General features: G+C 35.5%; 1 protein-coding gene across 1 annotated transcript in view; it reads right to left on the bottom strand.

Moving 5' to 3' along the window:
• The window catches only part of RFX3 (regulatory factor X3), a 188,215-nt gene that overhangs the window by 34,144 nt on the left and 128,839 nt on the right, over positions 1 to 25,232 (bottom strand). Inside the window, exons 7-13 of the mRNA XM_052645026.1 lie at positions 22,378 to 22,499; positions 20,556 to 20,668; positions 16,380 to 16,495; positions 15,788 to 15,942; positions 11,793 to 11,890; positions 8,646 to 8,795; positions 651 to 859 (exon numbers count right to left, since the gene is read on the bottom strand). Of these exons, the coding sequence (XP_052500986.1) occupies positions 651 to 859; positions 8,646 to 8,795; positions 11,793 to 11,890; positions 15,788 to 15,942; positions 16,380 to 16,495; positions 20,556 to 20,668; positions 22,378 to 22,499 (963 nt within the window). The remainder of the gene's footprint in view (positions 1 to 650; positions 860 to 8,645; positions 8,796 to 11,792; positions 11,891 to 15,787; positions 15,943 to 16,379; positions 16,496 to 20,555; positions 20,669 to 22,377; positions 22,500 to 25,232) is intronic.

The following is a 25,232-nucleotide window of genomic DNA, read 5'->3' as shown; positions in this document are numbered from 1 at the left end:
AACCACCATGATTTTGAGTGTGTAAGTTTTGTGAGGTAGGTAGGCGCTTTGTTTTTCTTTCCACTAATTCTGAGGTGCAACTAGGTTTGAGAACAATTTTAATTGATCAAATTAAAAAATTAAGTAGATTGTTCTGAGTGTCCATCTGAATTGCCTGGACGGAACTTTATAAAAAGCATAGATTGCTAGGCCTCTCCTCTGCAATTCATGATTAAGGTAGGTTTGGGGGAGGGGTCTGAAAATACACATTTTGAATGTGTTTCCAAGCAACAGCCATGCTACTGGTCTAGGGAAGGACAGTCTGAGAATCCCTGAAGTAGAGAATAAAAAGAAGAGTGGTGGAAAGCCTAAATGATACATGTTTGCCAAAAGGAAGACTTTCCTGACTCTTGTTAAGCACAGTATCTAGACTGCAATCTCTGATGTTCCCATCTGAGAACTTCTAGGGCTCTGAATAAGAGGCTTTCTTTTCCCAGCAGAAATTTTATTTCCAAAAGCCTCCTGGTTCAGTTCCATGATGTTGTAATCACGAGGTGGGCTGAAGATAATCACAACAGAGAGTTTCTACATACTAACCTCCTCACTCTTTTCTTTTCTTCTGAGACGCATGTACATACATAATTGCAGAATAGGAAAAATTGAGATGATACCTGTAGAAAGACCATTTAAGCAGAAATTGCCTGGCAGCTTTAGGAAAACTGGGTCTTCCTTCGTAGGGTTTCAGTGCTTGCATCATCACATTGTCGAGCCACGCTGCCCACTGCTCCAGGGTGCTCTGCTGCTGAAGAGTCATCTTGAAGTCTGTTTCTAGTCTCTGAACCATGTTGTCATCACACTGGCACACCCAGGAAGCCTGCTCCTGGGACAGTACACAGAAAGCAAAGGACAAGTTCAAGTCAGCAGTTTTTCACTGAATGTCAGCACACAAACCGTAAGCATGAATGGCAAGCTATTTTGAAAGTGCAAAACAATTAAATGAATTAAGAAAAATGAATGACTACTTGGCAGTTGTTAGGGAAACTAACATCACTTCTGTGCATGAAAAAGTGATGTGACATACAGGTATGACTTGGTGTTCTACATTAGCTAGTTTGTGTGAAAGACTAAAATACATCATTACTTAAGAAGAAGAGAGGGAGGTGGGAGGGGGGTTCAGGAGTGGGAACTTATGTACACCAGTGGCGGACTCATGTTGATGTATGGCAAAATCAATACAGTATTGTAAAGAAAAAAAAATTTTTTTTTAATTAAAAAAAGAGGAAGAGGAGCCTGAACTTACCGTATGTAGAGTCTTTTTTTAGTTTTTATACTCTTTTACTTCTCAATCAGATAAAACTAAAGCCAATTCATTTGAAAAGTTTTAGAGTAAGTCAGAATGGATAAATAGATTCAATTGGCCAAAAGTGGCCCCTCAGGATTAAGACAAAAACAATGAATGATACAAGGCAGAAGCATATGCTGTATGAGTTTCATGGGAAAGAATTGAAGTCCCAAGGACTCTCAAGGTAAAAGCTATGAATGCCAATTAATTCACAGAACCGAAAACAACAATAACAATAACCAAAAATACATTAGAGAAAATATAGGGATGCTACCTATAAAGAAATTTGATTACTATAGTTTTCCTTCTGGTTCTTATAGGAAAGTTTCATGTTTGGTAAAAGGGATGAAAATAGAAACTTTTAAAGTTAATTTTCAGTGGTTGCCATAAGTTTTACCATGTTTCTAGTGCTGTGCTGCATTTTAAGATTAAAAAAATATTATACTCTTTTAGGTCAGAATATAATTATCTGATAATATTAATATAATATTTGAGTGAAGACTTGGATTTTAACATAGGGCCTGAATCCACTAACTTGATTTTAAGCAATTCATTTAATCTACGTGGGCCTCGTTTTCCCCAAACATAAAATTAGAGAAGTGAAATGTGACAAGAATTTTTAAGCTAGGTTCATTGTGTCCAGGTAATATTTTCAACATAGAGTTCTTTGAAGGGGTGTCTGTGAAGGTTCTAATTCTATATGTAAAACCTTACCAATATGTGCGTGTTTTTCTGAAAAGTCTCTATCGCTTTCAATCTGTCTGTTCTCAGAGGACAAATTTATTTAAATCAACCTTTCAACTGAATCAATCCTTAATCTCTACCCTCTGATTCCAGGATCTCTCCTGATCCCACAGACTTTACCTTACTCAAAAGACATTTCAACTGGGAGGTACTTCAAAGAGAAAATGGCTAAACTCAATTCATTTTTCTTTCTCAGGGAAATTTAGGGCTTCTTCCAAATTCCCAGCTGATGATGCCATCTACTAACCTTCCTTCTCTTATCTAATTAATAATAAAGGCTTTCAGATTTTTACCTCCTAAGTATCACTTTTAAGTATTTTAAGTACACTAAAATATGACTATTAAATTTGAAAGTACAAATAAAAAGAAACAATATTAAGAGTATCTAAAATGCCAACAATAAGAGAGAACTACAACATGCTAATTTTCAAACTGTTCACATGCAATACATACATATGCATGTATATTTATGTATATATGTATTATTTTAAAAGAGGATCATATTATATATTTTACTTAATATTTTGCTTAGTTTCACTTTATATATAGGCAAATGAGGAGCTACATTTATTGCTCAATGACTCAATTTGCTACAATACATGAATATCCATTATTTACAAAGTCAATTCCACATAGCTGCACATTTATGGTCATTCCAAATCTTTACTCTTAGGAATAACGCTGGAATTAGCAATCTTGAAACTACATCTTTACTTAGTTTGTACTTATTTCTATACAATAGATTTACATAAGAATAGTTAAGATCTTTCAAAATACAGTTAAATGACTCTCAGAAATTTTATATCAGTTCAACAGTTGAGGAGAGCACCCCGGGAAGAAGTTGTGTACATGCTAAGTTGCTTCAGTTATATTCGACTGTTTGTGACCCTATGGACTGTAGCCTGGGCTCCTCTGTCCATAGGATTCTGTAGGCAAGAATTCTGGAGTGGGCAGCCATGCTCTTCTCCAGGGCGGTGGTGGGGGCCGGATCTTTCCAACCCAGGGATCAAACTCACATCTCTGTGTCTCCTGCATTGGCAGATAGGCTCTTTACCGCTAGCACTATCTGGGATGCAGATAAGGAGTGAAGAATTTAGGCCTCAAGAAAAAGACAGGGGATGCTGTTTTGTGTGTGTGTGTGTTTAAAATCCACAAATATCTAAGCATTTTTTGGTCTGTGGTATAAAACAAGAAACATAAAACTTATCATCTTAACCATTTTAAAGGATACAGTATAGGAGTGTTAGGGATTTCCTGATGGCTCAGTGGTAAAGAATCTGTCTTCCAATGCAAAAGATGCGGGTTCAATCTCTGGGTCAGGAAGATCCCTTGGAGAAGGATATGACAACCCACTCCAGTATTCTTGCCTGGGAAATCCCACAGTTTCTCAGGGGTCACAAGAGTTGAACATGACTTAGCAACTACAATAAATACAATAAACAATAATAATATGAGTGTCTACTTATGCTCAATACTGTACATTAGATCTTTTTCATCTTGCAAAACTGAAATTCTATGGGAAGCCACTGTGGGAGATATGTTTTATGTATTGGCAAGGAACAGAAGGAACTTACTGGTATCCTTGGAAGAATTTAATTTCATTTCTTAACATAAAATCAAACTCACTACTTCCTACAGTTAGATTTGCCAAGAGAAAATGATAATCTAAGACTAAGCTTAGAGAAATAAAGCCACAGGACATTATTCTGGCTTTTCAAATTAGGTTTCATTTTAGTACTCCCAAGGTTGAAAATATACTAACAACTGAGTACCCTATAAATATTCCCTTGTGAAGGAATTTGGATATTTTAATTCTTTAGTGGAAAAAGGTAAGGATGAAAACTAAAAATATTATTATCTTGGGAATAAATATCTCCAAGATGATAAGAAGTCAGTAACTTCAAAATCAGATTCTTTTTTAAATACAGAAACATAAGTATATGCAAAAGTTAGGTTATCAGGTCAACTAACCCATGTATCCCATACTGTAGTTGAAAAACTATCCATTTACAAACAAAAAATTTAGAAAGCAATACTACTATAATGCTATCAATTAAACAGAAAACCAATTATACTGCAATAGGAAAGGTTATCCTGAATGCATGAGGAAAAGATTTGATTAGAGAATGATGAAGTGATGACAGAGGCTTCCCTGGTGGCTAGACAGTGGCTCAGATGGTAACAAGTCTGCTTACAATGTGGGAGATCTGACTTTGATTTTTGGGCCGTGAAGATCCCTGGGAGAAGGAAATGGGGAACCTACTCCAGTATCCTTGCCTGGAGAATCCCATGAACAGAGAAGCCTGGCAGGCTACAGTCCATGAGGTCGCAAAGAGTCAGACACAACTGAGCAACTAACACTTTCACTTTTCCTTCAGAGCATTAAAATATTAACCCTTACACATGGTTTCACTGTTTTAAAGTTTCCTTATTACAAGACCTTCATCCTTACATGTATCAGTCTTACTGAGGTTAATCTCATAGGGACAGGGACAATTTTCAAATGAACAGGAGATGGTGATGAAGGTGGAATGGGAGCTAGAAGACTGAGAAAACCAGGGGACTCAGAAAACCAGGCAAAATGTAGAACAGAAAAGGAAAGAAAGAAGGGAGTTAAAATAAATATGTTAACCTGAAAAGATTACGTATTAAAATGAACAAGAGTGGTGAGAAGTAAAATGTAGAGGGAAATGCAGGGCTACCACTGTGTTCATGGTCCTAAAAGCAGAGACATTACTTTGCCAACAAAGGTCTGTCTAGTCAAGGCTATGGTTTTTCCAGTGGTCATGTATGGATGTGAGAGTTGGACTGTGAAGAAAGCTGAGCACCGAAGAATTGATGCTTTTGAATTGTGGTGTTGGAGAAGACTCTTGAGAGTCCCTTGGACTGCAAGGAGATCCACCAATCCATTCTAAAGGAGATCAGTCCTGGGCATTCTTTGGAAGGAATGATGCTAAAGCTGAAACTCCAGTACTTTGGCCACCTCATGTGAAGAGTTGACTCACTGGAAAAGACTCTGATGCTGGGAGGGATTGGGGTCAGGAGGAGAAGGGGATGACAGAGGATGAGATGGCTGGATGGCATCTCTGACTCGATGGACGTGAGTCTGAGTGAACTCTGTGAGTTGGTGATGGACAGGGAGGCCTGGCGTGCTGCAATTTATGGGGTTGCAAAGAGCTGGACACAACTGAGCAACTGAACTGAACTGAACTGAAGGAAGGAGGCCCTGCAGGATAGATACTTGAGCACACAGGTTTCAGCACTAATAACTGTTGTGGAAACCCAGAAAAATCTGGTACTTAAAGAAGGGAAAAGGTAGCTTCAATTGGTGAGTAGAGAGGATGAGAATGAGCATAGTAAAGATGTATAACTATTAGATTTATATGTAATAATGTTGCCAAGTATGGCATTTATAGCCAGGAAGAACTCATTTCTGTAAATACTTCACATGATTCAGGCACACAACTATACAAGTGAAAATTAACAGAAAATTTAAAATCTTTCTCAGATCTTGTCAGGAATCAGTCTTAAATATGTTTTTTTGCTATTAGACTTAAATTACTGTTTTAGACTAGAAGTTTCCTTACCATTTCAACTTTTCTTAAGGTACTTTTAAACATATCTTTTCTGAATGAAGATTCAAAATTAACATTATAGTATACATTTTAAGACAATACTGTATGACCTCTTAATATTCCCAGTAAAATCAGGTAATATAAGTTCCACTGAAATATGTAAAGTTAATGGATTTGTAAACATGAGTTTGTTCTTATGAAGATTATGAATTTGCATGTGTATGTTTGTATGTTTTTATGTGTGTATATATATACACACATATATAAACAGATGTTTATATAGATTTAAGAAAAACTATGCACATTAGATCACATTAAACTGTGGAAAATTCTGAGAGAGATGGGAATACCAGACTACCTGACCTGCCTCTTGAGAAATCTGTATGCAGGTCAGGAAGCAACAGTTAGAACTCGACATGGAACAACAGACTGGTTCCAAATAGGAAAAGGAGTACGTCAAGGCTGTATATTGTCACCCTGCTTATTAAACTTCTATGCAGAGTACATCATGAGAAACGCTGGGCTGGAAGAAACAATAGCTGGAATCAAGATTGCTGGGAGAAATATCAATAACCTCAGATATGCAGATGACACCACCCTTATGGCAGAAAGTGAGGAGGAACTAAAAAGCCTCTTGATGAAAGTGAAAGAGGACAATGAAAAAGTTGGCTTAAAGCTCAACATTCAGAAAACAAAGATCATGGCATCCGGTCCCATCACTTCATGGGAAATAGATGGGCAAACAGTGGAAACAGTGGCAGACTTTATTTTTGGGGGCTCCAAAATCACTGCAGATGGTGACTGCAGCCATGAAATTAAAAGACACTTACTCCTTGGAAGAAAAGTTATGATCAACCTAGATAGCATATTCAAAAGCAGAGACATTACTTTGCCAACAAAGGTCTGTCTAGTCAAGGCTATGGTTTTTCCAGTGGTCATGTATGGATGTGAGAGTTGGACCGTGAAGAAGGCTGAGCGTTGAAGATTTGATGCTTTTGAACTGTGGTGTTGGAGAAGACTCTTGAGTGCCCCTTGGACTGCGAGGAGATCGAACCAGTCCATTCTGAAGGAGATCAGCCCTGGGATTTCTTTGGAAGGAATGATGCTAAAGCTGAAACTCCAGTACTTTGGCTACCTCATGCGAAGAGTTGACTCATTGGGAAAGACTCTGATGCTGGGAGGGATTGGGGTCAGGAAGAGAAGGGGACGACAGAGGATGAGATGGCTGGATGGCATCACTGACTCGATGGACGTGAATCTGACTGAACTCTGTGAGTTGGTGATGGACAGGGAGGCCTGGCGTGCTGCGATTCATGGGGTCGCAAAGAGTCGGACACTACTGAGCAACTGAACTGAACTGATGCACCTTAGAAGACTAAATCAAATTCATCAAAGTTAGAATGAAATTAACTACTAAATCCTCACCCTAAAAAATAATCAAGCCCAAATATTACTTTTATTTTAAATGATAAAACGAGCCCAGAATTGTAGATTAAAATTTGTAGGAAATGGAGAAATAATTAGTTTATCTTTGAGCAATGCTATTGTTTTTTAAGAGAGTTTTATTGAGATGTAATTCATATAGCAAACAATTCATTCAATAAAAGTATATAATTCAATGGTTTTTCTCAGTATATTTACAGAGTAGTCCATCTACCACCACAATCAATTTTAAAATGTATTCATTTCTTAAAGAAGAAATGACATACTCCTTATCTATCATATCCCAATCACCTAGTTCACAGAACCTAGGCAACCACTAATTTACTGTGTGTCTCTATAGATCTACTTATCCTGCTCTTTTAATATAAATGGCATCTTGTAACATAAGGTCCTTTGTATCTGGTTTCTTTCACTTAGTGTAATGTTCATCTGTGTTGTAGGATGTATCAGAACAGAATTCATTTCTTTTTATTGTCTGATAACATTTAATTGTGTGAAATGCCATGTTTTGTCTATATAGTCATCAGTTAATGGACATCTGAGTTGTTCCCACTTTAATGTGGCTAATATGAATAATGCTGCTGGAATATCCATGAACAAGTTTTTAGGTGGACGTGTTTTCATTTTTCTTGGTATGTACCTAGGAGTTAAACTGCCAAATCATATGGTTACTCTATGTTTAACCTTTTAAGAAACTGCCATACAGCTTTAAAAGTGGATGTAGCACTTTACAGTCCAATCACTACTGTATAATGGTTCCCATTTCTCCACATCCTCATTAACATTTGCTATTATTTGTCTTTTTGATAATACCTATTTTAGTGTATATTGTTGCTGTTCAGTTGCTAAGTCATGTCTGATTCTTTGCAGCCCCATGGGTTGCAGCATACCAGGCTTCCTTATCATCCACTATCTCCTGGAGTTTGCTCAAACTCCTGTCCATTGAGTTGGTGATGCCATCCAACCATCTCATCCTCTGTCATCCCCTTTTCCTCCTGCCTTCAATCTTTCCCAGAATCAGGGTCTTTTCCAGTGAGTCAATTCTTCACATCAGATGGCCGAAGTATTGGAGCTTCAACTTTAGCATCAGTCCTTCCAATGAATATTCAGGACTGATTTCCTTTAGGATGGACTGGTTGGATCTTCTTGCAGTCTAAGGGACTCTCATGAGTCTTCTCCAACACCACAGTTCAAAAGCATCAATTCTTTGACACTCAGCTTTCTTTATGGTCCAACTCTCACATCCATACATGACTACCATAGCTTTGACTCTTGCCTACCAATGTTCAATGACCATGGCTCTCCTTACTCTATTAATCATTCAGCAAACCCTGGTGACATATGTTGCAGTCTAGCACTAAAAATCTTCCCAGGCTTTAACCACAAAACAGAGGAGCAGTAAAGTTATAGCTGAGTAAAACTCTCCTCTTTCAGGACATTGTGAATCTAGATGTGCCTATGAATTGATGTAACTTTGGAAAAGAAATATGATGATCCTAATTAAAAAGAAAAATATTGGATACCTTTCATTAAAAGATCTGTTTTGAAAGAAAACAGAGTACCTGGACATTGGCAAAGTCGACACGGTTGAGGTCATTGAGCATCTGGTTGATCTGAGAAGTGTTCTGAAGCACTGCACGAGCTGCCTGGGCCAGGTGATTGAGCGACGTGTATCTTCGCAGAGTCTGGGCAAAGGCACTTACAGCTGCAACCTGTAAAGAAACCCAATTAAATTGGGATTTCTTTTCTCCTCCAATAAAAGAAACCACTGCAATTTTCAAATCTTTATTCCCTTGCCAAATTTTAAATGCTTCTCTCTGATACTTATTTCAAATTCATTTGGTGAGACAGTTTACTTGTAAATTATAGCATTTAAACCTCTAAACCAAGTATTATTCTCCTTTTCAGTAGGTTGAGGTCAAGGCTAAAACAAACTCCCACATTCTTAGACATCTGAGTGCACCATTAATTAAACCGGTCTTGCAAGTAGCTACTCATCATCAGCAAGAAATGATTTAGTCTAGGAAAATAGGGAAAATGTTGATTTTCATTTCTTATTCTCAGTGTGAGAGTCAGCTACAAACTAAGCAAACAAAAAAAATTTCCTTTTACTTGCAAAATCAAACTGTCCAGTTCCACTTTTAACTGTGTTAAAAAATATACTTTTCACAGCATTATCATTCTGATTCACTCTTTTAATCTTTATTTTATAGAGGTGAAATAAGGGTGGTCAATTTTGAGGTGAAATAGGAGAACTCAAAACCTATATTAGCAAATAGATAGCTAATAAACTTCTCAGACACAAGCAATAAGAAAAACTTTTTTTTTTTTCAGAATCTGGATGTATGTAAAAGGGTTATCCAGAAAAATCCCCGTTTGCCCTCTGAAATGTACTTTCTATCCTTCCCCCTTCTGCTCTGTGCCCGGGAAGACTGAACTGAAAAAATTACACTAAGTGCCTCCCTTGTCCTTGGGCTTCCAGTTGGATTCGGTCAATGAGAGCCACTGGTAAGGGACTGAAGCAGAGAACAAAGTGGTCAAAGAATTTATTCCCTCACAACTTTGGCTCTTTCCTTCCTAAGGCCATAGTCCTGCATGGAGGAGAAGAGCTCCTAATGCCATAATCACTTCTCTTCCATTCAGACCCAGGGATGGGCAGGCTTCCCCCACGAACGCTAGTCCTCGGTTTTCTTAGCTCTGTTTACACGTTTAGAAACACACCCTTATTAAACTTTCTTCAATTATTCTTCTCTTTGGATACACCATTTATTTCCTGCTGAAACCCTGAGCAAATCAGGTTATGCAGAAAGATAGCAAAGATAATGACAAAAAAAGGTCTAAATAAATATCTAAATGTCATGATCTCATGAAAATTTGTTACTTTCATAGCAGATCTAATGAGGATTTTAATGTATTTACAGGAAAAATGGAATGCCATTAAATCACTGTGGGTATATAAACAAGCAACTGATTGAACAGTCATTTGGCTGAGTGGGAGTAAATGTTCCACAAGACAACGATGCCCTGTCTTGATAGTGAGATGTTTGAGGACCATGTGGAGCTTGGGGACATCCACATATCCTCAGAGAGACTATTTCACATTTTCCCATCTCTGAGGTTTGTACTAATCAAGTACATATTATGTGCCAGGCATTGTGTTAAATGTCTAACTTACATTACCATGTTCAATTCTCATAAACATCCCATTAGACACATGTTATACCTCAGGGAGATTTACTATCTTACTCAAGATTGCAGAGAAACTAAAGTACAGAGGTGGAATATGAATCCAGGCATTATGATAACAACTTCCAGTCACTTTCTCATTATGCTGTTTCTTTGTCCAGCTGGATCATCTTTGTTGACTGAATGCTCAGCTAAAAAAAGGCTGCACATCCTCGAGAGAGGAGTAGCAGAAGACATCTTTCACCAAGGGAAATCACCCAAATCAATTCTGGAGATCAATGAGATGACCAATAGTGCAGCTGGATTGCTACCACAACCACTTGATGATACTGGGGTAGGAGATGCTTTTAGTTGTTTGAAAGTATTGTTATGACTATGACTGACTTTGCAAGTTGGAAAGCATTCCTCTGATCATCTTAATCAAAGAGCACCTCCTTTATTTGCTCACCTCAGTGTGGCACTCTAGAACCTAACTGTCACGGATGGAATCATTTCTGCAGTGATGGAAATGCTCTACATATGTGTTACCTAATATTGTAGCCACTAGTCACATGGGTTAAGATGCACTTGAAATGTAGCTAGTGTGACTGAGGAACTAAAATTTTAATGCAATTTGATTAAATTTAAATGTAAATAGCCACATGTGGTTAACCTTACCATATTGACAGCACAGCTCAATCAAGCAACAATCTAAGGTGGACATGTCCTTGAAATGTGACCTTCAGTGTGTTTTAGAGATAGAATGTGTTATTGCTAACCTTAAGCCAAAACAGGAAGAACTGAGAGTTACTTGTGCTATCACAGACTTGTCAGCCACAAGAGCTTCAACTACATTTTCAAACTGAAAGCCCAGGCACATTGTTGGAGTCTGACAGGAGATACAGTCCCTGACAAAAGGCCACAAATGTGATTTTTGTTATCAAAGTTTAGACAGAATCAGTCCAATCTGTCAAGTGTGTTCACAGATTAATCTAAAGTAACATGGTTAGTAGGGAAAAAAGTGAAGAATAGAACTCATATCTCCAGCTAAATAATCCATATTCCTATAATACACTCAACTATGAGATAACAGTTCTCTTTAAGAAATGATTACTTGATTCACAAAAGCATTCTCCAGTGTTAAAAACAAAACATCCTGAAAAGCAAAATGGTTATTATTTTACATGAGCATTCAGAATACGAGTACAGTAGGGGACTTAAAAAAAATCTAAAACTCATTCAAATGGAAATTCTTTGCACATTCTAGGCTATTCTTTTCAATATTTGAAATTAAGCAACCTGAAATATACACTTTAGAAAAGGGCTGATAAATACACCACACCTACAATGCTTCTCTAGTTTCTCTGAAAGGAGCATTATCAAACAACGTATCTTGTGAAGTTCTTTGCCACATGGTTATAAAATACAAATATAAAAATCAATGCTATATTTCACATAACATCATTTGATAGGACAGATTTAAAATTCATAGTTCATGACCATTTCCTAAACACAAAAGAAAAGGCAAGGACATGAAAGTGTACCTTGGTTTGTATCATTCTTTGTGGAATATTGTTCATGGCATTGGAAAGCCAACCTTCAAGGCTTTTTGCAAAATTTCGAATGGCTTGGGTCAAGGCACCTAAATGTTAAAGAACAGAAGCAGAACGAAACAAATACCAAAGAACATTAATCTTTATGCTAGAATAAGGGAAAACATACAACCATAATATTTGCAATAGCACAGACAGAACTTATTCTCATTAACAAGACTTTCTTTAACATTATTCCTAACTATGAAAGAATCCAAATATTATATCGTGGGCTTTTTTTGTCTTAAAGCTATTTTGTTCCCAGATACTTATGATACTTCATTGGGAAATGAAAACATTCAAGCATTTTTAGCTTATAGCAACATATACCAGTTGTGAATATACTTATGGAATTTTCTATCTTAGACAAAATACTCTTTTCAAAAACAGCTTTTTGCTCAAAGGCTAAGTATTGTCTTTAGAAATCTGGTGGCTTTTTTCAAGCTCTTATTTTCATTTCTTTAGCTAGAAAGAAAATAATGCAAAGCTTTCTTTGTCTATGCATCTCTTTACATTAGAACATGTCAATTAGAGTAGTTATCTCTCACTGTTGTTGAAAAGTAAGGTAAAATTAAAATTGCCTGACTTGATATTCTGGATAACTATTCTCCATCTCACTGGCAGGTAGCGATAAAAGATTACTGTGATAAAACTGCTGTCACAGAGACCAATATTCTTAAGATATTCCTAAAATAGTCTGTTCCATATTCCTTGCATCTCTGTTAAAACCTAAGCAAGTATAGGTCCCATGAGAGCAACTTTTATGGTGGTCATAAAACAATTGGAAGCATTTTCCAGTATCAGGGGTGACTATGATTATTTTATTCTAAGGGATCTGCTTACTGAGATCCCTTACTGTGATAGGAAACAGAATTCTTCTCTTGTTCAACAAGTAACTCAGTCAGAGCATTTCACTTCATCTGTGCCCAAGGCTACAAGGTGTAGGGAGTCATTTAAGACATTTAATAAATATCTGAAGCACCCACAACACATAGCAAATCCTTGTGGGTTCCCTATAATGCGGGTAGGTAGTACAGTTGGTAGTCCATGATAACAGACAGAGAAGTCACATTTTTACGCAAGGCTCCCAAGAGTATTAATGTTAATGATGGGATCAAATTCCCTCATTTTTCTTCTGTGCTCAAAATAGTCTGACATGCATCTTTATTACTTTTGTTAAAGCAGAGTTAGACATAATTTAGCTTACTCAAATTGCTTGCATCAGATATAAATTATACTGATCCAATAATAAAATAATTTTTAAAAGTTATTTATTTAAGTGGTCAAATGACAAAAAAGATTTAAATGGCTATCTTTTTTTGGAAAAATACTCAAGTAGTGCAGATTTTAAACATGAGAATCATCCATTGGAAACCCTGAGTTGGAAATTTCTTGAGAGCTAAGGTTTTGAAATTTCCAAAGCTTCCCATATTAGTCAAAAAGAAAAAAGAAAGAAAAATATTTTTCTGCTGTATTATGTACTAGAACCATGGAGGGCAGGCATGGATGGAAATGAAAAAGAGTGAAAAAAAATTAAAGACCCTTTTTGAAAGTCAATAAAATTCTGTTCAAGATTCAGTTTGACTATCTGTATTATGTATTTTTCTCTAATTAATAATTATTTAATCTGAAAAAACCAAGAACTGGGAAAAGCTACTTTAAAATTTTTAATATGGGTCTTCTTTTATCTAAACAAATTTAATGCTAGGGAGATTATAAAATAAAAAGGTATGTTTTATATCTCAAATGATTTTTAGTTTTTATTTTTTTGTATTATATGACATTTTGGGTCACCTTTAACTGAAATCATAAATTGTACATTGAAGTGCTACCAGTTGAGTCCTTATACCATTTTTTTACACTTCACTTTATTTTTTCTATTTTCAGATAAATGTATTTTAGAGTATAGTAGCTTCAAGCTGACTTTAAATTAGTGTGATATGCAAACTTTTTTTTTTTTTGGCTAAAAAAAGGAATCCCATCTGGACAGTAAATGGTAGAGTGAAGTACTAGTAGCCAGGAAAATAAAATTTTCAAAAATAAAATTAAGTTTGTTCTCTCTATAGGGATTCATGTCAGATTAAATTGTGCAGATTGACTGACAACTTTTTCTCATGAATGGACGGTTAGAAATTTAAAGCTATTCTAAAGCTAACTTGTCTCAGCCTGCTTATGATTAATATAAAAATGCATACAATCAGAAGATTGTGATTTAAACTATATTTTAAGCTTTACTTTTGTTAAATCTTATTATAGAACAGGAATTAAAATTCCAAATTAACTTGGTAGGGTGGCACATCAATGAATCTTATAATTTCAGAGAAACTATAAAACTGTGCTTATACAAAAATTCCTGAATTTGAGTTCTCTGAATGCAGAGACAGAATAAAATGATTTTCAAACAAAAATTTGTGAAAAACAAATGATACATGGTTTATGTTAGGTAACTGCTGAGTTTACAAGTTAGTCTTGTGATGCTAACATAGAAGCAACAGATTTTAGAATTGTTTAACAAATACTGATGTTGTTGATTTGCCTCAAAGAAGGTGCTCACTGGCATTTTTTTCTTATATCTCATGAGAGAAATTTATATTGGTGGCAAGATGTCATAGGCTAATGAGCTACCCTATGCAACTTTTCTTAAACATCTCTAGAGATTATTACTCAGAGCACAGGGAGTAAGACAAAAACAAGGAAAATCAGATTCTGAAACATAAATCAGTAGAGAATTTACATGTTGAAATTTTCCATGACAATGTCACTTTTAATCAATCTTTAGTCAGGAAACTTGGTGCAGTAGAGAAGATATTAGCAATTTATAACAACGTGAGACTATGCAGCTGAATTTTTAAAAAACTAATTTGTGTACATATTTATGTATGTTTATGTGTGTGTTCATTGATATTATATATAAATGTATATCTAAGCATACTTTTTAAGGTGGTGGGAAACATACATATCTTCCACTCTACCATATTTTTTAAAAGAAAGTATAAACATACAAATGTTAAATCTTCACCTTTTCTTACTAAATCCCTATATTAATATTTTCTGGAATACTTTAATACAAATTTACTGCGAACAGTGTACTTGAAGTACACAGTTGCTAATTTAACAAGCTAAGATTGTTTTACCTTATTAATGTCACTGTAGAGTAGCAATTCTGTTCCATTTCTCTAAAGGTTAAGTTTACTAGCATGTGCTCATAAAGATGTAGACCTAAAATCTTTTCAACTGCTTCCAACATATGTATCCATAGTGGTTTTTAGACTGACACTTGCAAAAAAAAAAAAAAAATAGCTTTGTTTGCAACAGGGTAGCTTGAGAGCACTATCACTTAAAAAAGTAATCTAACTTATCTATGTAATTCCTATTTGTTTCATGGCGGGAATACAATGCTCTTGCAGTTACATAGATTTTTCTCTCAAAATGCCAGTTAACCATTACTGTTAATGGAAACTGCACTTGTAGTTTTTAACATGATGTCAGTGACAAAGTAAATGCTTTTATAAAGAAATTCAACTTCAGTAGAAACCAAGATAAATTCATGTCAAATCAAAAGCAACCATGAAAGAGGCTGGTTTAGCAATCACAGATTTCAAAAAGTAGGGGTTTTATAAAGGACACTGTGTCCTTGGGTAGAATGATTTTCACACTGGTTGACTGACCTGGGAGTGTTCTTGCAATTAGTCATCAGGGCTAGCACATCTTTAGGTTGTCTTTTTTCATCAAAAAAAAAAAAAAAAGAAAGATTGAAAAACAGAATTTTTCCCTTATCTACAGTTTTGCTCTAGGCTGCTTTCATGCAATACTCTGTGTTGCGTGTTTTCTACGTGGCAAATTTAAATGAGATTAGAATCACTCTAGTTTGCAACGTCACTACCCGAAACTTCCTGGGTGGAATGTAGGAGAACAAAAGCATCCGTACTTGTCTGCATTTAACTTACTAGGAATAGGTCTAAGGACGTCGGGGATGAGAATCTCCACCAAAGCCTGGTACATCCCATGGTCACAGTTACACATCCATTTCAGGATAGACTCATGTTTGCACAGAGTTATCAGCTTTGCTTTCGGAAGTCGACTTTCTATTTCACTCAGATTGCTGGTGTGAATAAATGTAGCAAATGAATAGATGGCAAATGAGGATAAAAAAGAAAATGGACTTTAAAAATAGTTTTAGTTTATCAAATATTACTGAGGTTAGAACTATACCACCACTGCCCTGGTGCCATACGGCTGGATATATAAAATACTCCCCCGGAGCTGCCTATGCACATTAAGACTTTCTGTCGGTATGAAAGGCAGATATGATACTAAACCCATGAGGATGAAATAGTTCTACCGCAGTCCCCCAAATCAATAAAAATGGGAGCTATAATACACACGCTGAAACCTCAAGAGAGTACTTTGTGGTTTATTTCAATCTCTTCAATTAAGGTTATCAGGTAAGGTTCACAACTGGTATACATATCTCTAATTTATTAGCTGTGACATCTACTCAGCCATGAAAACAAATTGGAAAAGCATATTGATTCTGACCTTGACTCGGTAATGGTAGTGCCGTCAGCTGGAGTTGAGGGAGAATAGCGCCAGAATGTTTGCCACAATTTTTCTATCAGGCTAAACTGAAGATTCACAACAACATCCAATATTGCCTACAAAACAAAATGGTTATCGATACTACCTTACAAAATTACGTATGCGGATGTGTGAGGAGTACATACTGTAAAAGACTTACAAGGTAAAGACACTTTTGGGCTCATAAACTGACATAGTGAAACTGGACTAAGTTTTGCCAATGGAAATGGGAACACAAAAGAGATTAGCTAGAAACGAGGAGGAAGATATCTCATACATAAATGATTAAGAAGGGTAACTTGTATTCCTCTCAAAATGACCTCACACCCCACCCTTATATTTTACCTCTTTTCTCTCCATTTTCATGCTTGCTTCCCTAACTTTTCTTTCACCCATTAACCCATTGCTTCCCTGGCTGCCTCCACTCTTCTTATTCTCAGATTCATACGGGCACAGAACATAGATTTGAGTCACATCAGCCTTCACTGGACTGTGTTCACTGGTCTTAAAAGAGGGCAAAAGATAAAGGTGTGGAGGTGCCTGTGCGTGGCAGATGGAGTTAGGGCTAAGTTAGCTTGGTCTAGGGCTGCAGACCATGGCTTCTGAAGCATTCCTAGCCAAGCAGAGGCTGGGGGTAGAAACTAGAATTAGGCTGACCTTCAAAGGGTAGTGCCTGTTTTGGCAGAAAAAAAGCCTCTCTGTGGTCACACAGTGCCTTCCACTCAATCCTCTTTGCACACACTCCCTTTAGAGAGAAGCTATAAGACTCTCTCTCCTTTTCTAACCTTGAGGGCATGAGCCTCACCTCTCCCTCTCCTTAATTTTATCTCTTAGATCTCCAGCTGCATCAGGGTATTTTTTTCAATGATGCTAAAATTTGCCACTTTCATTAGCTTTTGATGATCATATTTAATTTCACCCTGTCACTGCAATTAGTCTGCAAATTTGCCTTCAGATAAAAGCAGTCGTAAAACTAAATAACTTATTTGTGCAAAGATCACATGATTCTATGATTATTTTGAGTATAAAAGACAAGTCCTCAGTGTAATGTGTTTGACGTCATCAGCATTGAGAACAAATACACGTAAAACAACACCTTCAAGATCTGCAAAATTCACAGAAACTAAGAGACAATAAGAAGCAACTAGAGAATCAATCTGAACATCTAAGGAAGAAAGAGGAAGCCACGACTTCCTAATGCTGGAGTATGTGCTACCTGTGTAGACCTGGCCTTGTACATGGTACAGAGAATAACTGATGTTCTATATAGAGACACTTTGAGACCAAGTCAAATATTAAGGAAAATTTGTTTGGGAGCATGTTCTGGGAACTAGTAGGAAATGTTGCAAGTAGCTGGATAATGAAAACGAAGGGAAGGGGACAAATTAATATCACACTCCTCACCCTTTAATATCAGCAACAATAAAAATGCAAAAGCAAGCCCTGAAAGTAAAGGGCATCCAGATGTGGCTGCTCCCAGCAAAACCCAAAACCTTCTAAGGAGGCAAATTATTATAGCTGCTTTCTCAAAAGATTCTAACTTAGGCTTCTTCTGACAGACATTTATTAATGGAGCAACTAGTAATATCTGATCTAATACCTTATATGTCTCTAGTTATGAGACTGCTGTAAGAACACTATGCATATATTGAAAGGAAAAATTACTGTTAGAGCAACTTGTGTTGAAACTTATATTGTTCCTTACATAACTAGTGATCCTTTCAAAATATCTTTGAAAAACCAACTATGAGAATTCCTAGTAACAGTCAAAATAGGTATGCTACTCTTTCTTAAAAACATAAACAGTAAGAAATATGAAATAAAATAAGACAAGTAACAAATTCAGTGCACCTTAAATTAAGTATCTCTTCAAATTAAATAACCTCAAATAATTCTGTTGAAAGGACATTTGTATCAGCCTCATTCACAAATGAATAAAACGTTTTGTCATTTGTCCACCCACTTTTAAATTTGTTCAGACTGAAATGTATGGCAAATATAGTTTAAAATAATCCTAACGCCACTAGCCTAAAGCAAACAACCACTTACAGGACTGGATCTGAGACCCAAGCACCTGTCCATCAAAAGTTTAGAAGTGTGACAGGAAACAATAATTAGGGACTTCCTTTTCATAGAAGACTTTATGCTCCACGAAAGTGGCCATGAATACTGGTAACTCTGAAACAAATGAGGATCATTCTATGAACTGCCATTTTCCATGTAGATTAATTACTATAAATGTTCATTTCTCTTCATATAGAGTGCGTGCGCGCTAAGTTGCATCCAATTCTCTGTGGCCCTATGGACTGTAGCTTGCCAGGTTCCTCTGGCCATGAGATTATCCAGGCAAGAATACTGGAGTGCACTGCCATACCCTACTCCAGGGGATCTTCCCGACCCAGGGATGGAACACATGCCTCAAATGTCTCCTGTACTGGCAGGCAGACTCTTTACCACTAGTGCCACCTGGGAAGCCCTCATATAGAGTATTCTTGACAATTAATGAAAATTTTATAATCCAAATAATATTTTCTTCTTATTGGGGGAGTTTTTCATTTAGATTAATTTTAGTGTATATTCTTTAGTTGTAAATAATCATTCCCCAAGTTGTATTTTGAATAATATGATAAACTTAAAAAAAATCTGAATTATATTTGTATAGGCTGGGTTGCTTGAAGTGAGTTTCACCTGAACATAGAGCAATGAGAAAATGATTACAGCATCTTTACATAAACCTTTGAACAGACATGATATTCACATAGAAAGCAAGAAAGAAGTTTTTTTTTTTTTCTTGATAAGTAAGGATCATCCAGAAATTATCTAATACTGGAAAAAGTATAGCAGTGGAAGAGAAATGGACAGTGTTTTTCATCATGAAAAGAAACGTTGGGAACAAACTGGCGGGACATGAAAAATACTTATGGCACATGGTTTGTTAATAAGGAGAGGACTTGCCCTTGGTTGTTAATAACCTAGCACCCTTGACAAGCACTCAGATTCACTCAAGCGGTTCTTATTTCTGGAGTGGGAAAAAAAAAAAAAACCTGTGAATGCTATGAGCTGAGATTTCTCACTACATACTGCATCGTCAGCAGTCAGGAGGACTGCCCAAGGATTATCTTTTACTTCTAAGTAGATCATAAATAGCCCTGGAATAAAGCTACTTAAATTCTAAACAGTTCCTCTTTGAAAAGGAGGGATACTTTAGAAAACTCCTATTGCAATCTGCTATCTTCTTTCTGCCAGGTAAGTAGCCAGTATATGTGGACCTGGAGAGAATTCACCTCCTGGAGACAATGTATCCAATTCTGATCTGGGATAATCAGAAAAGAAGCAGGAGGAGGGATGGAAAACAGGAAGAGAAGACTCAAGGGGCAAAAAAGAAACAAGCAAAACTAGAGCCTCAATAATCCCTGGAAGGAATGCCTAAACATTTCTAGAAAATTGTTTTGATAAAAATACAGTATAAAATTCAGAAGATTAAAAAGGGTATATTAAAAAATTAAGTCTCTTTCCCCTGACTCCTTAAACTCAGTTTTGATCCCAAAGGCAACCAGCATTAATATTTTGTTCTTTCTTCTGGAGAGATGTATACAGCATGTTCTTTTTCATGAAAACAACAGTATGCTTTACTCACTGTTTTACGTCTTGTATATTTTCTTAAAAATAAATCCTGGAGCTTGTTCCACAAAAGTACATTTAGAGTTGCCTATTCCTTTTAATGACTGCATAATATTTTACTGTATAGATTATAGCATATTTTATTTATTCAGTTCCCTGTTAGATACTGAAGTTATAATCAATATTTTTAATTAAAAACCATAATGAACAAGTTCCCTATACACTTATCTCTTCAACCACATGTAAGCGTTTTTCTAGGATGAGCACCTAGAAGTGGAACTGCTTCATCAAAGGATTCGTATCAGACTAGGCTAAGAGGATGGAAAGTAAAATTTATTCTCCCCTTCCTGCATTCTTCACTTCTCCAGTTTGAGACAAGAAAAAAACAGCTTATCAGTGTTCAAAGAAATATGAACTAACTTCATTTGTCCTCTAGGAATATGTTGGAGTATTTGTTTTAGCCAGTTGTCTGGAAAAACTTAGCTTGTGTCCATACTATGTTTTCAGAAGACCTACCTCACAGTGCTCTCGATAAAGACTCTGCAGTGACTTGATATCCTCAAAGGTAGTACCATCTGGCAGAGAAGAGATTTCAACTTCTCCAAACTCTGGAAGTGCTCGAGATGCATCTGTTACCATGACAACACAATGGAAAAAAGTTACTGTGGATGGTGCCAATTAAAGACTAATGAAGGAAAATTTAAGCAGACTAAAAAGGAAAAAAAAAAAAATAAAGGTCAGAGGTGCAAAAAGCAAGGACTTTGCATACTAGTATTTTATAAATAAAACAGCAGCAGCAGCACAAAAGAATAGAGGGAATAGTTTTAAAATTTTGGAGAAACTAAATTTTCACTATGATTATACTGGAAATAACATATCATAGTGTCTCTCAATGCAGGACCCCTATGATAAAAAAAATACCTTGAGCTGGCCAGTATAAATTTTAGTTATTTTTATCATTTTGTTACTTAGGTATATAAAATACATTAGCTTTAAACTCATTATGCTTATACTTCTCATATAATCATAAACCAAAAGACCTACAAAGTAAGTATAAAGAAACCTAAAAAAAAAACAAACATTAAACTTCACAGTGTTAATTTATATGACAGATGATGATGTTGTCCTGTAACTGAATCTTTCATGACATGAATATGGTATTGACTGCTGCAGTGCAGAAACTTTTGAGTTTGACAACCAACACATACTTCATGGTGGCTGGTTCTCCCATTATGTTCCTATATTCAAATGAGCTGTGAAACTTTCCTCCACACAGAGCACTGGGACATCATTTAGCCTTCCCTTGGGATAAAGCTGTAATTTACATAGTAAGTCTGTTCTTTTCTCATTAGCTCTGGACAATTAATGCAATACACTCTGGTGCCAGCCTTATCATAAATTCAAATACAAATGTGGAAACTAAATTTTCAGAACAAGTATTCATTCTAATCTTCTAGGTTATCCAAAATATGCTTTTTTAAAAAAAGATTATAATTGAAATAAGAGCATAAAATAAGAAACATAAAAATTCGTGTTGCGAGCTCATACGTCTATAAGAATATACTTGAAGACTCTAGTCTGTGAATGCTGCCATAATGTTCTGATACTTCAGTAGCTATTCTGTCCTGAGAGTACATTTTAGTTGTCTTTGTCAGAAAGTGCACATAGACACATATACACACAGACACATACACACACTCTGATATATTCTACTAATTTTGATCTGTTGCACCGAAACTATGCACGTTCATCTCTAGAAAAGCTGTCAATTAGAGTGTAAAATGGCATTCTGCACATTTAGGTTTTACAGGAATATGCAAAATGTTCAAGTTCCACTTAACTCTTAAGTAACAAGAAACATGTATACCACTTACAAAATTACAAAAATAGGAAATACTATGATCAATTTAAAAGAATAAATTACTTAAAAGTTTATAATTTTTTCTAACCTGAGATTGTATGCACATGCAACTTTTTACATAGGAAATGAGAATTGCTTTTGGCACTTGAAGTTACTAATATTACTGAAACTACAACACAATTTTGATCACAAATGCCCAATTAATACAAATTCTGGGAAACAATCCCACAGAAATGAGCCTTTAATTCATACGAATTTAAAAGTTTTACATAGCTTGAGATTTTTAAAAATGTCTAGTGGACACAAGAAAAGTAGAAATGAACTAGAACTATCACATAATGTGCACAGTTTCAGCACACACAAAAAATCTATGTAATTAATATCTGTAATAGACACTGTACTTGGATAAAATACTACTGCAGTTCTATTGTTTTCAAAATTCTAACAACAACTAATACGCATTACACCTTAACATACCTAAAAACTGTTGATGATGTTGACTTTGGGCAATTACAGTTTGCTCAACAGATGTGCCTGTTTGTTGACCACTTCCTGTGAAACCATCTGCAACCCCATCAACTTTCTGCATAGGCTTGTACCTAGAAATATTAGATGGGAAAAAACAAATAAACCAAATTATTCCTTGCATTTTTGTACTACACAAAACTCCCAAGGCATTCAATTTTGTTTTATCTTCTTTAACTGTCTCATGATAGTTATAAAAGATTTTCTTCCTTGATAGTCTCATAAAGTTAGGATGAGGAAATTTTTTAAAGTGTAAAAAGAAAAAAGGAGAAGCACTCAGGAAGGGCACCCATTTTCAAAAATTCAGAAATTTAGCTAAGAATGAAAGAGTTATGAGGTATTTCTTTGGACATCAGTGGCAAGGAAGTCCATGATTATACTTTTAATACACTATTTGAACATAATTCTTAATGGCCAATGGATCAAGGGAAAAACATTTTAAATACATTGGGATGTGAATCTGAATTAAAATCTAAGAGTTTGGGCCTGAGAGATGTTTAAAGTGGCCTTTATTTAATTAATATCTCCAAAATGTGGTTCAGCCTAAAACTCAACCATACTGTTTTCCATATCACCTAAAGCCTCCCATGCATCTCAACACATTCATCTCCCTTGACTTCTGTCCACATCTGCAAATATAAAGACCATAAGCATCAGCTTGTAGCAAAATGCATGCAAAAATCCATCTGTAAACCTGAGTCATCAAATTTTAAAAAGTAAAAAGAATAAAAGTCACCTATAGTTATGCATTTATCTTTAGGTCCTAGTCATATAACCTTAAGAACTTTCCATACTTTTAAAACAGAAAAAGTATACTTCAACAGCATAGGCAAGAAAGAAAGATGCTTGGGAGAGAAATACCATAGGAAAAATGCATAGGTAAGTCTCCTAAGAAAAGCAAATATAAAATAAGAAATAAGCAGCAACTATAGTTTCTTCTGTTTCTAAGGTCTCGAATATTTTTATTCATTTTAGAAATTGAAAAAACAGATATATGTAAGAAAATGTTAAAATCTACAATAAGTTTATCTACACTTATGTACTTTATGCTGTTTGTCCTTCCATTTCTCTCCATTTCTAAATATATTTATAAACAGAACCATCCAGATATTTAACTCTTACACTGATACTGTAAGTTAACTGTTAATAGTGTGTTAATGTGAAATTACTGTGAGTAGCAATGTCCCCAATAAATGAACAAGATATGCTCAAAGGTGCCTACAGTCTGACAACAGATAGGAAATGAATGGATCTGGTGAAACATCACACAAACTAATGTTGAGGTTGCTTAGGAAGTAACTCAACCTTGAATGTTATGATGACTTAGATAAATGAAACTTCCATGAAAAACTGCAGAGTCACTCATAATGACATTTACTTGTATTTTTTATGTGACAGGAATCTCACAAAGAACTATATGAAAAGCAAAAATAAAGTCAGAAGATGAACAGGGTGAACAAAGGATACAACACGCGTCAGCTTCATTCTTGTTATTTTAGTGATGACCCTGTACACCAAAATGTTGGTTGTTACTTTCTAATGATATAAAAGAACTCAACCCTATTCTTTTATATAATGGAAAAAAACATCTGAAAGTACTTTTCAATTGGGGCCACATCAAGAGATAACACATGGTTTAATATTGTAGTGTGCTAGAAGTGCCATTTATTTAAAAGAAAAAAAAGAATGTTTTTCTGATTTTTTCCCTCCTTAAAGAATCATCTTAGAGAGGCAAAAAAAAAAAAAAAATCCTTTGTGAGGCAAGAACTTTGAGTACTTTTGTGGGAGAGCAGTTACTAACCATTCTGTTCTAGAAGACTTTAATGATTTTATCTTTAGGGAATACAGTTAGAGAAGCTTTTATCCTTATTGATCCATTCCAGGTTTCATTTGATTTTAGCCTCCTTTTTTCAACTATGAAATTTTATATCACTAATAAAAGAAGCTAAAATTGTTTAACCACGTTTCTTCATTTATGTAATAGGGTTTGGGGATCATGGAATTAATAAACGAAAGTGGTTAAAGGGACTGGAATTACTTACTCTAAAGAGCAAAATGGAAATATTTCCTATAGTCTTCAATTATATCAATTTTCAATGTAGGGCGAGAGAGTAATTATTAGACTTTGTCCAGCTATGCTTTATCAGTCTCCTTTGTCCTTCACAGCATCTAGCATACTACAGATGTTTAGTAGGCACAAATATCAAGGACCATAAAAGAATATGACATATATTCACCTTAGACTGACACACAGACATTGTACACATGTGTGTCATCTTCTACTTGCACATTGTGCTTAGCAAGCCTATAGTCTGCAAGGAAAATGATCTACTTCCTCAGAAAGATGTAGACAGCAGAAGTTCCAAACGAGAAAGAGGTATTTTTAATAAGCACTCAAATCACAACACATTATAATTAATGAATGATTATGCTTAATAATAATGATATCGAGTGGGAAGCACTGATTAGAGGTATACTCTACTATACAGGAGATTCAAAAATTCATTAAGATTAGCTTGTAGACAAAAAGGAAAAAAGTTAATTCTGGAGAAATTTCTGCAGGTCAGTACTTAAGAACAAATCTTATAAAGAAGAGGTGAAGAAAAAAAAAAGAAAATACATTCAAAACTGGGCAATAGGAGGTTTAATTCTAACCATTAAAAAAAAAAGAAAATACATTCAAAACTGGGCAATAGGAGGTTTAATTCTAACCATAGAGTAAAGGCTGCAAAGTGAATGATGGATTGAATGGATTGGGTGAAAATGCACTAAGTGTTTCTATTTTTGCTTCCCTGGGTAATAATAAA

This window comes from Budorcas taxicolor, chromosome 8 (assembly GCF_023091745.1).
Source record: "Budorcas taxicolor isolate Tak-1 chromosome 8, Takin1.1, whole genome shotgun sequence".
Taxonomy (NCBI): Eukaryota; Metazoa; Chordata; class Mammalia; order Artiodactyla; family Bovidae; genus Budorcas; species Budorcas taxicolor.
The sequence above is the reverse complement of the archived record's forward strand: the minus strand, read 5'-3'. Positions and strand labels throughout refer to the sequence as shown.